General features: G+C 36.1%; 2 protein-coding genes across 2 annotated transcripts in view; one reads left to right on the forward strand and one right to left on the reverse strand.

The window, feature by feature from the left end:
* The first annotated feature begins 634 nt into the window (after nucleotides 1-634).
* Nucleotides 635-6,797, forward strand: sra1 (steroid receptor RNA activator 1). Its single transcript, XM_016267564.1, has 5 exons — nucleotides 635-791; nucleotides 2,423-2,539; nucleotides 3,150-3,367; nucleotides 4,622-4,730; nucleotides 6,238-6,797. The coding sequence occupies exons 1-5, from the start codon at nucleotides 770-772 to the stop codon at nucleotides 6,399-6,401; spliced, it is 630 nt and encodes a 209-aa protein (XP_016123050.1). The 5' UTR covers nucleotides 635-769; the 3' UTR covers nucleotides 6,402-6,797.
* Nucleotides 6,798-9,244: 2,447 nt separating this feature from the next.
* Nucleotides 9,245-13,485, reverse strand: part of camk2a (calcium/calmodulin-dependent protein kinase II alpha) — a 51,615-nt gene continuing 47,374 nt past the window's right edge. Inside the window, exons 17-18 of the mRNA XM_016267565.1 lie at nucleotides 12,241-12,482; nucleotides 9,245-11,330 (exon numbers count right to left, since the gene is read on the reverse strand). Coding sequence (XP_016123051.1) covers nucleotides 12,250-12,482 — 233 coding nt within the window. The 3' untranslated portion in view covers nucleotides 9,245-11,330; nucleotides 12,241-12,249. The remainder of the gene's footprint in view (nucleotides 11,331-12,240; nucleotides 12,483-13,485) is intronic.

A 13,485-nucleotide genomic window follows, 5' to 3' on the forward strand; every position in this document is an offset into this window, starting at 1 on the left:
CAATTGCATAGTGAAAATTACCCCAACGCACCACCTAGTGTCCAACCTACTCTAGTACTATTATAACCTGTTTAAATATGAACAAGGGATTTACAACATTAAATCATTTATTTATAACATGTACATGAAAAATCTAAAAGATTGGACACAACTATGGGACACGGTCGTGCAGCAGCGAGCAACAGTGAAAGAAACCTCAAGGTTGTAAATGTGTGAAATTGTATAGGGCCCCATTCCTGTATTTTGCTTGGGGCCCCCAAATCACTAAATCCGGCCCCCGGTGTACAACAGCTAAAGTCTGCCTACACTGGACGCGATCAAACCACCGCTGAAAACCATTTGAAATGTGTGTCAGCACGTCATAAATAGAACCCGGCAGCAGTTTTCTGTCGGGGATTTGTTGCCGTGCCGCTCACGTCCGTAGACACGGTGTAACATTGGTTTTGCTTTGTTTCACAGAACTAATCGTTGCCTGGGTTGCGTACGTATATGTGGCGCGGCGCTATCAAAATAGGGGCGAGACCCTTTTGGGGAGGGGCGTGTTTGTTTTGGTGATTTCAAATATCGACATTGGCTACCAGAAATCACTTACCCCACCTTTAATAGTTCGAATATGACACGCTGCTTTGTGTAGGAGTTCATGAACTCCAGAAGATGGCAGTACCGCAGCATTACGGATGCAAGCTGCCGGTAAAATCCAACGAAGAAGAAGAACTAGAAGAACGAGGAGAATTTTCCCCACAGTGTTGATGTTGGAGTCTAGGCTGCGATGAGCGACTTTGTAAAACCAGGTAAGAGTGTATAGAACTAATATTACATGTTTATAAAACGTGTCATGTAAATCTTCCGTGTGAAGTGTGATGCTCGTGTGAGTAAACAGCAGCAGAAGTTCATGTCGCTCTCATTCATTCCCGGATACATTCATTTGGAAGTTTTCTTGACATTTAAACGAGGACTGTTGCTATCACTAATGGAGAAAAACGCGATAGAACAATAACAAACCCAATACTAATTGGCTATCAAAGAAATGAGTGTTTTACGTTTGACAGCTCATGTTGAGACGTGGCAGCTGAAGTTACTGGTGTAGGTGCATTAAACACAACGACCAGCCCAATACATTTCGGCGACTCCCACCCAGGATATAAGAAAATAGTGGTGCTTTTAACTCCTTTTAATGTTGCATTTAAAATGTATTCTAGTGTAGCATTTGAAGAAACGTCAAATGTTTTACAATGTTCCATAAATAAATAAATACAAATAAAATATACAATGTTCAAATATATAAGTAAATAAATAAAATATTTAAAAACATCTAAATTAAATCATTTTGACCTCTAGTAGACTATTCCATCCATATTTGCCTTTTGCCTAAATGTAGACTAAGTTTATTTGTTTTGCCCCTGAAATACATGTTTGATTGGTTTTACATTGACGTATGGTTTGTTATGATAGGACAATATCATAGATATTGGCTGAGATGCAACTACAGTATTTGAAAATCTGGAATCTGAGGGTGCAAAAAAATCTAAATTCTGAGAAAATCACCTTTAAAGTTGTCCAAATGAAGTTCTTAGCTATGCATATTACTAATCAAAAATTAAGTTTTGTTATATTTACGGTAGGAAATTAACCAAAATATCTTCATGGAACATGATCTTTATCTATAATTGTGACCCATACAATGTATTGTTGGCTATTGCTACAAATATACCCCAGCGACTTAACACTGCTTTTGTGCTCCAGGGTCACATTTATGTTTAAAATACATTTTGACCAGATTATTTTCCTCTGTATGGGCTTTCATACCCAGCTACAGTAACAATTTGTTTCCCAGAACGATGTGATTTGGTTCACAAAACATAAAGCGTTCACGTCTTCTCATAATTACAGTAATTCTGTTGGAGCTCTCAGAAAGTTCTGAGTAATAAACTGTCATTATTATCTTTTGGCAACCCATAGAATCTTTCACAGGAAAATGGCAAAATTTAGCACTTTTGGGGTCGTCCTGTACTTAAACTCTGAGTGTGTCTGAAAGGGCATACTCTCTCAGCAGGTTCTTCTTTGGAATAAGTAATTACTCTGCGACAGTTAAAAAAGTACATGAGTGTAATTTGCACATACTACATTAGTCTTGTTGTCATTTTAATGTGTAAGAAAAAAATAGTGATTTTACACACATTACCTACCAGTTGGAAGCATAAATGTGCTTAGGATCAGTATCACATTTTCACTCTGTTGTCTACAGTTGTCTACAGTCAAACCTTTGTGATCACGGTGTTTGGGCCTAAGAGAAATAACTTCTAGATTGAGTCAAGAAAACTCTAAAGACCTTATCATCACCTTGCACAGCTTTAGAAAACGTAGATGGCTAGATACGGTATGCACAGATCCGCGCTCACTCATAATGTTGCTTTCTGCGCAGGTAATCAGGAGCACGGGTGGAACGACCCACCGCAGTTTTCATATGGCTCGCAGAAGGATTCAGGTGGACCAAAGCGAAATATCCTCAATAAGAGGGTGCATGCACCCCAATTCACAGGTCATCCCACTGTTAAATGTTATCTACATCTATCTTGATTCATCTATTTAATGTACATGTTTGCAGCAAATGACAAAATGCATTTTTGGCAAACTGTTCTACTGTATGGACTGTATTTTCTTGATTAAGAAATTAAACTAATTCATCACAAAGTTGTCTGGTTAATCATGATGAGTTGGTTGCTTTTTTGTTTTCCATCATATTACCTCTATTAATTTGTATCGCAGAACCACCAGGTTTTTAATTTTCCTTGCTTTGCTAAATGTTATTAATGTATTATTGACATCCTAGGTACATGTACATGTGCAAATCAGATGGACACCCCTAGGACGAGTTCAAAAACATGAATGTGGCAGACATTTTTCTTCTGAAATGTTTAAGCATATGACCATTTAAACTCTGGAGAAGTCAGAGCTTTTTTTCTAGTTCAGAATATAAGAAGCAAAAATTTAAATTAGCTTCTTATATGGCCTCCTTATGGGTGAATTTTGAATTTGAAAAAATGTTAGCATCTGTAAAGAAAATGCATATTAAATCTGCATGTGTAAAGACGAAAAAAAAGAGAATGAATTCATTTATGAATTCTAAATGGTTTATTTTCCCGCTGTAGGTTCTGGATCAGAGATGCAATCCCCACCAGTGGCGATGCCAACGCCGCCCCAGGGAATGAATCCTCCTCCGATGGACAGCAGCACCCCACCCTCCGTATGTCCCAAAACTCCCTCAGACGGACAGATGGAGGCGGTAGAGCTGGAGACAGAGCCATCCGTTGAGGATGTGCAAGAACCACTTTATGGAGCGCTGAACGCATGCAGACATACTGTAAAGGTAAGGTCAATGTTGAAACTGGTTGAAAATAAAGTTCAAGAGCCTGTAAGGTTCAACCAGTGGGAAACACATAATGAAAAAAAGCATTATGGCATGAAACAAGCAAGAAATATTTATGGTTTTGCACAGTTTCAAAATAAGGAAAAAGCAACACATTTTACACTAAGGATTTTATTGCAAATAAATGGAACCAGGGTTGTTATAATTGAACTAAATCTAAAACCTTAATGTTAACAATGCAACATTCCTCACTTTCAATTGATGTACTAAAATAACAAAAAAATGTATAAAATAAGATATTTAAAAACACCTAAAAAATAAATAAAATGACAAAATCACACAATAGATTTACTACGATTTTAACTAAACTTAAAAGCAGAAAACATAAAAATGTAAATCAAAAACTAACAAAAACTGTAATAGTATCTCAATGATAATATGTAACACTAAGGCTACGTTTACACGACAATGATGTAGTCAAAAACGGAAAAGATTTTCCCTTGCGTTTTTAAAAAGTTTCACGTATACACAACAATGTTTTCAAAACGATTGGCGTTAACACATATCTGCGAAAACGACCAAAAACGCTGTATTACGTATGCCAGGCCAGTAGTTGGCGCTGCCACCTTGTTACTAAACAGTACTTGTAGGGAAGTGACGATTATATGTTGTATATGATGCGTCTCCGCTGTTGGTTGTAATATTGGTAAATCCACACTTTGCTGAAGAAGCGTTAGCAAACTCTTGAGCAGCAACAACAGTACCATGTACTCTGCCATTGTTGTGTATGTTTGTTCGCGCTTGCCTTTACAATCGACATGTACCGCACATGTCTACATACCTAACATGTACTGCGCAAGCGCATGACGTCACTGTTTTCAAAGATTCCCGTATTGGGTGTTTACACGGAAACAATAACGATGACGTTTTCAAAAACTTGCACTTTGAAACCCGTTTTCAAAAATATGTGTTTTTGGTCCCCAAAACGCTGTTGTTGTGTAAACGAACAGTCAAAATGCATAAAAAGTTTCCCATTTTTGGCTGAAAACTTTGTCGTGTAAATGGCCCCTGAATGGAGCTAATGGATCAAACCACATAACATACAAATTCTCACACCTTGTAATAGGTCCAAACCTTATAAAAAATATTATAGTTATTAGAGCTTTTTTTCTTTTCTTGCCATTATATTTATTTTGACATGTCAGAGTGGAGAAATGGATATGTATGTACCATGTGTGTCATTGTTGTTTTTAGAAACAGATTTGTGATGATGTGGAAAGACGTCTGAAGCTTTTTGAGGGCATGTGGAAAAGTGGAAAACTTTCTCCTTTGGTTAAACATAGGATGCATAGATTGTCACAAGGTGAGTCTTTTTCAGTCTTCAGAGTGTCTTTCACACGCACTGGTTCTGTCATAAAGTATTGCAAAAGGAGTTTGTATGTCACTATACATCTTGCATCAGACCAGAATATAAGTGTTGCCACTAAGCATCTTGAGTATCAGAGGAAAAGCCCCTTTAAATCGAGTGTGTTTCACAGAGAGTGAAAATGAGGATGGAAAACTTTATAAACTAACCTTGAGAAACATAATAATCTGATTCTGCATTTCCTGATCCCTTTACGTTTTGCCAGTTACATGCAGCTTTAAAAGAAAATAACCATCTGATTTTTAATCAGCACATAAATGTATATACATGCACAAAACTTTATGGAACTTCTTCAGTTTGCTTGATATCAACATGCAAGTGAAGCACATCTTTTTGTTTTAAAACACAAAGTAACAGTGACGTGACTGATGTATGCAATCAGGAAATCTGAGACTCTCAAGAACTGGTCACATGAGAAGCATTTTAGAGTCATGTTACTCCCAGCGATCTGTCCTGCCTGACTGCTTGTCAGATCCTAGAAGGATCTTGAATGGATAGTTCAACCAAAAGTGAAAATTTGCTGTTAATATACTTGTCATCTAATGCCGAGTTCACACTGCACGATTTTAGCCCGATTTTTCACTCACCGACAGGTTTTGCGAAATCACCGACAAATGCCCGAAACTGGAGGCAAATCGGTGTTCGTTCACGCGAATGACAATCACGCAGTGTGAATTATCAAAGACGCGAACTGAGGGAATCGCAGACGCTTCGCCGACGCCCATGAAATATTTGGCATGCTAAATATCTGGAGCTGTCGGCGATTCACAATCACACTGTGTGAAATGAGTTCTGACTGAAAACTACATCTGCGATGACCTACAGCCAATGAGAGACCAAGATACAGGGCAGCGGGAAGTTCGGGGAGGAGTTATATGAAACGTAGTTTGCGGTCCAGTGTTGCCAAATCCGTGATTGCCGCCGGTTGTTTTTTATGCGAAAACCTGGCAACCCTGCACCAGACAGCGCTGTCAGCGATTCTTCCTATTGTAAAGTCATGCAGTGTGTAACCTCCTGTCGTCGTTCCATCGTGCAATGTGAACACAACAGCAACTGAATGCTACCCTAGATAGTCGTTCAGTGTGAAACCAATAGTGATGCGACGTCTTTGAAAATCGTGCAGTGTGAACTCGGCATAAGATGTAGGTGATTTTTGTTGTTGTTGTTGTTCAGAAGAACAGTAAAAAGATGTTTAGCTGAAACTGTGGGCCTTGGTGCTTTATAATATGCAAGTTTTCAGCTGCCGGTGCTGTAAGAGTCAAAAAAGCATATGCAGGCAAGAAAAAAAAATACACGTGGCTCCTGATGATATATTTTGTGGTATTATGAAGCGAAACAATCTGTCTGTGCAAGAAACTGAACATTATTTACAACATTATTACCTGTAATCCAGAGACTTAGGCAAACAGGGAGAGAAAAACATGCTAGATGTGCTTTGTTTCAGACCTGAAAAAAAAAAATTGGGATGCAGCTGATGAGATCCACAGAGGTCTGATGGTGGACCATGTTGCTGAAGTCAGTCAGTGGATGGTGGGAGTCAAGCGTCTCATCGCTGAAACTCGGAGCCTGAACCCAGAACAAAACGACTGCACTGATCCAGGCTCATGAGGACTGTACGATGTCCATTCCTTTGAAAACCCATGCTGCATTATAGAAGTTGCCAAAGTGATTTGTGTTAACTTATGTAAAGTTTTGTATAATCCACCTTTAAAAATGTGCCCGTTCCAGTCTACATCATCTAATATTACTCTTTTTGTAGATCGGTGCTGGGAAAAAGTCTTTCTTTATTCTTCATCAAAAATTGAAAATAATGTAGGTATGAAGTGTTACTACTGTATATAAAATTCTGCTTTTAAAAAGGGTATGATTGTGAATTATTTTAGACAATTGCACAGATTATATATATATTATCTGGTATTTTATGTCTCAGTGGCTGTCCTTAGATCATGTTATCTTGCTGTCCATTGTGATGTGCAATAAAATAGGCTAAAAAATAACATCAGATTGTTGTAGCCCTTATAACATGCAAACATTATCCATAACTCAAAACAACAAAAGTAAAAGCACATAGGAAAGTGGAGGTTTGGCACAGATCTCAATCTGACTACTACCATTAACAAATTTAATTTGTTGAGTTTGAGTTACAGAGAGAGACGCTCCAAATTTAGTATGGGATAAGTTTAGACAGATGTGCTAAATTTAATAACTTTCCTCCATTGGGTTCCATAGGGTGTCAGACTTCAGACCAGGGAACGAAAAAGAAGATGAAATATAGATCTGAGCAGCAATTGTTGGGGCTTGAGCGTTATAGGGTATGTTTTGTAACACATTAAGCATTATACAGACAGTATGCACCAATATGAGACGATGCATGCTACATTTCAGGGCAGTCTCAGGCAATGGAGATATAACATTTTCACTGTTAACCTAGTTGATAGTGCGTACTGTTGTCTGTTTGGAAACACATTTTTCTTGCCTCCTCAGACTCGCACCTTAAACCTATGTATGATGTTTTGTGTAAATTATTTATATTTCATTCAGGTGTTACAGTCTTTTGAGAATATTAGGCATACCACATAATTTAATACTGCATGTTTATTAATTTATAAGATTTTTTTCAACAACAGGAAACAAATTTTATCTAGTGGAAATATTTGGTACTGCACCCAAACAAAATCTTACTGAAAGCTCATTTTTTGTGATATCAATCTCAAATTTGCAACACAAATAACCTTAACCCATAATTATGGTTTTGATTGTCACGTGATTTTAGACTAAAACATGTTTTGGAAAATATATTTAACATTTAAAACATTTCAAATGTAATAGAATTTGAGTGCATTCTTCATAATAAGAAATTTAAACTTCTATAACCTTTTTTATTTTTTTTTGTTTTAGCAGTAATCTGTGAAGTGGCTTCTTTAAAAAATAGACCAAAGTTAAGTCTGTACTGAAAACATGCCAGATTTACAACAGTTTAATTTGGACGTTTCATTTTTAGGTCTATGCTCAAAAAGTGATTATTCCAAAAATATAATTTAGTACCATGAAACAAAATATTAAATAAAAGATATTATTGAACTAAAATTTAGTACATTTATTTGACATTAAAAAGATTGGTCATTTTTGACTATACCTCTCAACAGTACCAGAGAGTGAGTTAATATTACTCAGTACTTATTTAATTGCAATGAATAGATTTACACAACAAAACATTTGCCTGTTGTAAAAGGTGTTTTTATGCACGTTTGAGCTGACTTTTCATTGCATTTACACCATTCTAACCAGCAGACATCACCAGCATGTGGCGTTTCGAATGCTTTGAAAAAGTGAATCGTTTGGTGAAGCAATCGGTTCAGCTGATTTAAAGTTTTGAAAATGACTAGTGAAACCCCGTTTCACGCTGACTTCAATAATAACATGCACTCCTCAAAACTTAGGCAATGGAGATATAACATTTTCACTGTTAACCTAGTTGATAGTGCGTACTGTTGTCAGTTTGGAAACATTTTTCTTGCCTCCTCAGACTCGCACCTTAAACCTATATATGATGTTTTGTGTAAATTATTTATATTTCATTCAGGTGTTACAGTCTTTTGAGAATATTAGGCATACCACATCATTTAATACTGCATGTTTATTAATTTATAAGATTTTTTTCAACAACAGGAAACAAATTTTATCTAGTGGAAATATTTGGTACTGCACCCAAACAAAATCTTACTGAAAGCTCATTTTTTGTGATATCAATCTCAAATTTGCAACACAAATAACCTAGATTATGGTTTTGATTGTCACGTGATTTTAGACTAAAACATGTTTTGGAAAATATATTTAACATTTAAAACATTTCAAATGTAATAGAATTTGAGTGCATTCTTCATAATAAGAAATTTAAACTTCTATAACCTTTTTTATTTTTTTTGTTTTAGCAGTAATCTGTGAAGTGGCTTCTTTAAAAAATAGACCAAAGTTAAGTCTGTACTGAAAACATGCCAGATTTACAACAGTTTAATTTGGACGTTTCATTTTTAGGTCTATGCTCAAAAAGTGATTATTCCAAAAATGTAATTTAGTACCATGAAACAAAATATTAAATAAAAGATATTATTGAACTAAAATTTAGTACATTTATTTGACATGAAAAAGATTGGTCATTTTTGACTATACCTCTCAACAATACCAGAGAGTGAGTTAATATTACTCAGTACTTATTTAATTGCAATGAATAGATTTACACAACAAAACATTTGCCTGTTGTAAAAGGTGTTTTTATGCACGTTTGAGCTGACTTTTCATTGCATTTACACCATTCTAACCAGCAGACATCACCAGCATGTGGCGTTTCGAATGCTTTGAAAATGACTAGTGAAACCCCGTTTCACGCTGACTTCAATAATAACATGCACTCCTCAAAACTTCATTGGCAACAAATACGCAATGACAGCTACAACACTTCGTAAAGCACTTTTATTTATAAGCCCGGTTGCATTAGAGCCAAACTGCAAAAAGTACATTTTACTCAGAAAACAATATCGTACCCACCCACTTTTTGACAATGAAAACAGCATGCCTCAACAAAACACAGTATATACGTCAAAAACTATCAAAAGATGCTGTTAGGCCTTTCATAAACTGTGCTGAAACGATAAAGAAGACAAAAACATCAAAGAGGCCACAAAGCAACTCACTTTCAGTAGCCGTTTACAATGAACCACGTTACGAGAAGACATAGAAAAAGTTTCCATGCATTTGATTTCTTTCAATTCTAAATGTCTTTCTAAGGAGATAAATAATGAGGAAAAAGAAGAGGAAAACTTTGGTTCTGTATAATGACAATTGAATATTAATTCAATATTAAGAACGGATCTTTGTCAAATGTGCCACAAGTAGCCTGAAAGTGTTGAAATAGAACCAGAAAAAGAATAGCAAAGTTTACAGTTGGTTGTCTGTTGACGGCAGTGATCACACGACCCAACCGGATGAAGAGCAGCTTTTATACAGCCATGGCAAAATGTTTGATAAGCAAAAAATCGTGCATACAATCATCACGTTAACATTCTTGCTTTACAAAGTAAATACTAAGAATCAAGAAGCAATATTTGACAAATCCGACTAAGCTCATACCGTTTTACTAATAAAAATGTAACTGGTTTAGTAAATCTGAACACGCATTATATAAGATGCAAAAAACATTTTAATATACCTTACAAATGTTTAGATAAGACAGAGATGGATCTGAATAGCAGTCACTCTGCAGATAACAGATATTCACCAGCAATAGTCTGAATACAATATCAACAAGTTCAAATGCTAGGTCTTTTTGAGCATCACTATATAGAGTTAGCAGTGTCCACTTTCTCGTTTGAATAACTTTGATTGTTCGCGTTAATATGAATGTACATTGGTTGACCGTCACAGTAAGACTGATCAAGCAAATAGAGCATCTTAAAAAGACATCAGTAGATAAACACGTCAACACTGATTATTGAAAGCTCTCTCTCCAGCAACACGCTTCCATTGAATTTGAATAGAAGTTAAGCCCAGACATCAAACACACCCTCAAGAGCTTTTTCAAGAGACTTCCTTTTGCAACAAAAAGAAAAAATCCCTGAATCCTAAATACAAAAGGAAGAACAAATACACCAGCTCTACTGGAAGAACTTTATCAAAGTGCTCTGAGCACACCACACCAGACCCGGATCTCAAAACCCTGTACGGCAGAAAGAAATATCAAGCTCTCGCATGCATTTACTGTTCCACTGCCACCATCAGCACCGGCTTTAACTTTAAGCAACAGTTCGTTGAGTGGGTTGCTCAGCCCCCTTGATCCATCTGTTCTAGCATTGCGGATCATGTGGGTTCAATAGATTGTGTGTGTGTTTTTTGTGCCATAGATGCAGCTTTGATTTCAAGGGCTAAACGTATACTGAAATTCACTGCTGTTCAATGTGCTTCACTAAACTCGGTAGAAAATGTTCAATGGCGATTGTCTGGAAATCGGGCAGTGGAGGACAAGCTGTGTAAGTCATTACTATATTCGTACCTAGCAGTTCTACTTTATTTCAAATATAATATAAACATCCATTTCAATCAGATTACATTCGAGTTTATTACAGGTGTATAAGAGAGATTAAAAGACTAGTTAATGTCTAACCGTTGGGAGAGAAAAAAATCTAGGTATCCGTGGAAACCCCTAGGAAACAGGATCTCTTTTGGAATGTAGCCGTTGTCCCAAATATCTCATTTGTGTCAAATATCTGCAAATGTAGCACTTATGGTCAAAAACATGGTGGCTAATTTTGTAAACATAATCAAGATGTTAAAAACAAAAGCATTGATACCACGCAGCAGGGTTGCAACAGCGGCTTCATCATAGTTTATCCATAAAGAAGTGTTCTGAGCAATGAGAATAAATGCTGATGTGAATGTGATGACGCCGTAAAGCAGAGGGCCAATGAAGTTCAAGGAATGAGATGAGAAGCTGGGAGCTTGTACATCCTCAAGCCAGTGATCCTGCAACTCTGGTATTTTCAACTAAGATGGAAAAAGAAAGTAAGGTCAGTATGCAAAATGTTACAGAGCAAGTCTAAAGATCAATCAGTGGAAAGTTCCAGAACACATGGAAATCAAAAATCCAAGCTATTTATCCACTTCTACCCCTGGGTGTAAAAACGAAAAAATCGAGACGAATTCTTGTTTTTTTTTTTACTAAAAAGCTGACATTTTCTCATGTTTCTGTTTTCAATAATTAATCAAAAAACGAATGAACGCAACGTACATGGACCAATGTAGCCTAGTCATGTAATGGATTTTGTACTACATGAAAAATTATCCACAGTTTAGCCAACACTGTGAAGAGTTTAGAAAAAAGTGACAAAAGTATTGAAAAAAAAAACAATCAATTTTTGTCCCAGCAATTACAAAAAGCTGTAGTCTTAATGTTATTTTTTAATGTAAAATAGTATAACATTTTAAGAAATATGGTTCTGTCATGACAACTCTCGGAGTACCGAGACTTGCTACTGCCAATACATCCACAACATGCTGCTGTGAGCATGTAAGAAATATTGCTGCTGCAAATATAACATACATGAAATAACCCCCATATAGCATACATGAATCACCTCGTAGCAGATCTATACAGGTGGAGCTGGGGAAGGTGGAGGGTTTCTGAAGCAAGCTGCAACTGCTCATATAGCACTAATCATATATTTGAATGTTGAGCAGCGAGCTCATTGGCTACCGATACAGGAGAGAACCAATCAGCAGTGCCATGTGATAATGATGTCATTAGGTCAGATTGAGTTAGACCTATCGGACTGCGCCATCTAGAGTTTCATGCCAGAACTCTGTATTTACATTTATTGATTGTTGAATCTGCCTCTGCAATCATCAAATTCACGTATAATAATAAACAATAATAATTCAGTTTTAGATTTGTTACCTGACTCTCTTATTTAGTGATGGCAGACGGAGAGCCTGAGCGATGGAAGTGGACTATCTGCCACTTGCCGTCTTTACGATGCCAGATCCGTGTCTCCTCTGACTGGGCAGTGCATGGCATTCCGTTTGTGTCGAGATACTGCGTGATACGAATGTAGGCGATGCAGGCAGCCTCCTCGCCGATCAGGTGGATATGAGGGTTCAGGATAGTGGTGTGAACCGGCTTGCTGTTCTTCGACCACACTGTTAAAAAATAAAATGTAAAAAAATCGCTAGGTTGCTATAGAGGTGCCGCAATCAAAGTAATTGAAAAATGTCTTCCAGTAACATTAATAGAACCTTTGTTCACAGTTAGCGGGTCTTGAATAATGTTCTCAAAATGTTAGCACAAAAACGTCATTCATAAAACTTTTTTTTTTCTGAACCCATTTAGTTGGTCATTCATCTAATGTTTTTTTAAATGTTACCATTTACTACTTGTTTTGAGAAGATTCCAAATTAATGTTCCTATGTTTACAAAATAATAATAAAAAAAATGGAACATTCCGTTAATTTCCTCTGAAATTCTGATTGATTTTAATGCATGAAAATTTTTTTTTTGAGTGTTCAGAGAACTTAATTGGAGCATTAGCAAAACATTCTTAGAATACATTTTTGTTAGTTGGGATAGTGCTTCCATGTGCTACCTCTCAGCCAATTTTTGCCAAACATATTTTTAAAGAACATATGATACGACCAATAGAAACTGACAAAATAAAAACATGGCTTGTAATGCACACAATCTGTGGATGACTGTAGTTTACCTTTGAATACGATTGGTACAACATTGAAGACCTTATTTTAGAAACAAAATGTTGGCCTATATCGTTTAATCTACACTTTAAGAAAAAGGTTGGTTGAAAAATTTGAAAATATATGCAGGATAATGTCCTGGCAGAAAATTACCCATACACTGACGTATAAAAATACGTCACTCATTATGTCACTCGCTGTTTCTTTTTAATTCATTGTTGTTTACTAACATTTTATCAGTGAAAATTGTTTCTACACCAGTTTTTTTAGTGTATGCTAAAACACAATGCAACGTATAATTTAATAAAATGTATTAAAAATAAAACACCTGTGAGAAATCAAAAAGGAAAATTCCTTTATATAAACTGTACACTGAGCTGGTTTTTAATTTTTTTTATTTATATATATATATATATATATATATATATATATATATATATATATATATATATAT

Source organism: Sinocyclocheilus grahami, unplaced genomic scaffold (assembly GCF_001515645.1).
Source record: "Sinocyclocheilus grahami isolate Dianchi unplaced genomic scaffold, SAMN03320097.WGS_v1.1 scaffold39.1, whole genome shotgun sequence".
NCBI lineage: Eukaryota > Metazoa > Chordata > Actinopteri > Cypriniformes > Cyprinidae > Sinocyclocheilus > Sinocyclocheilus grahami.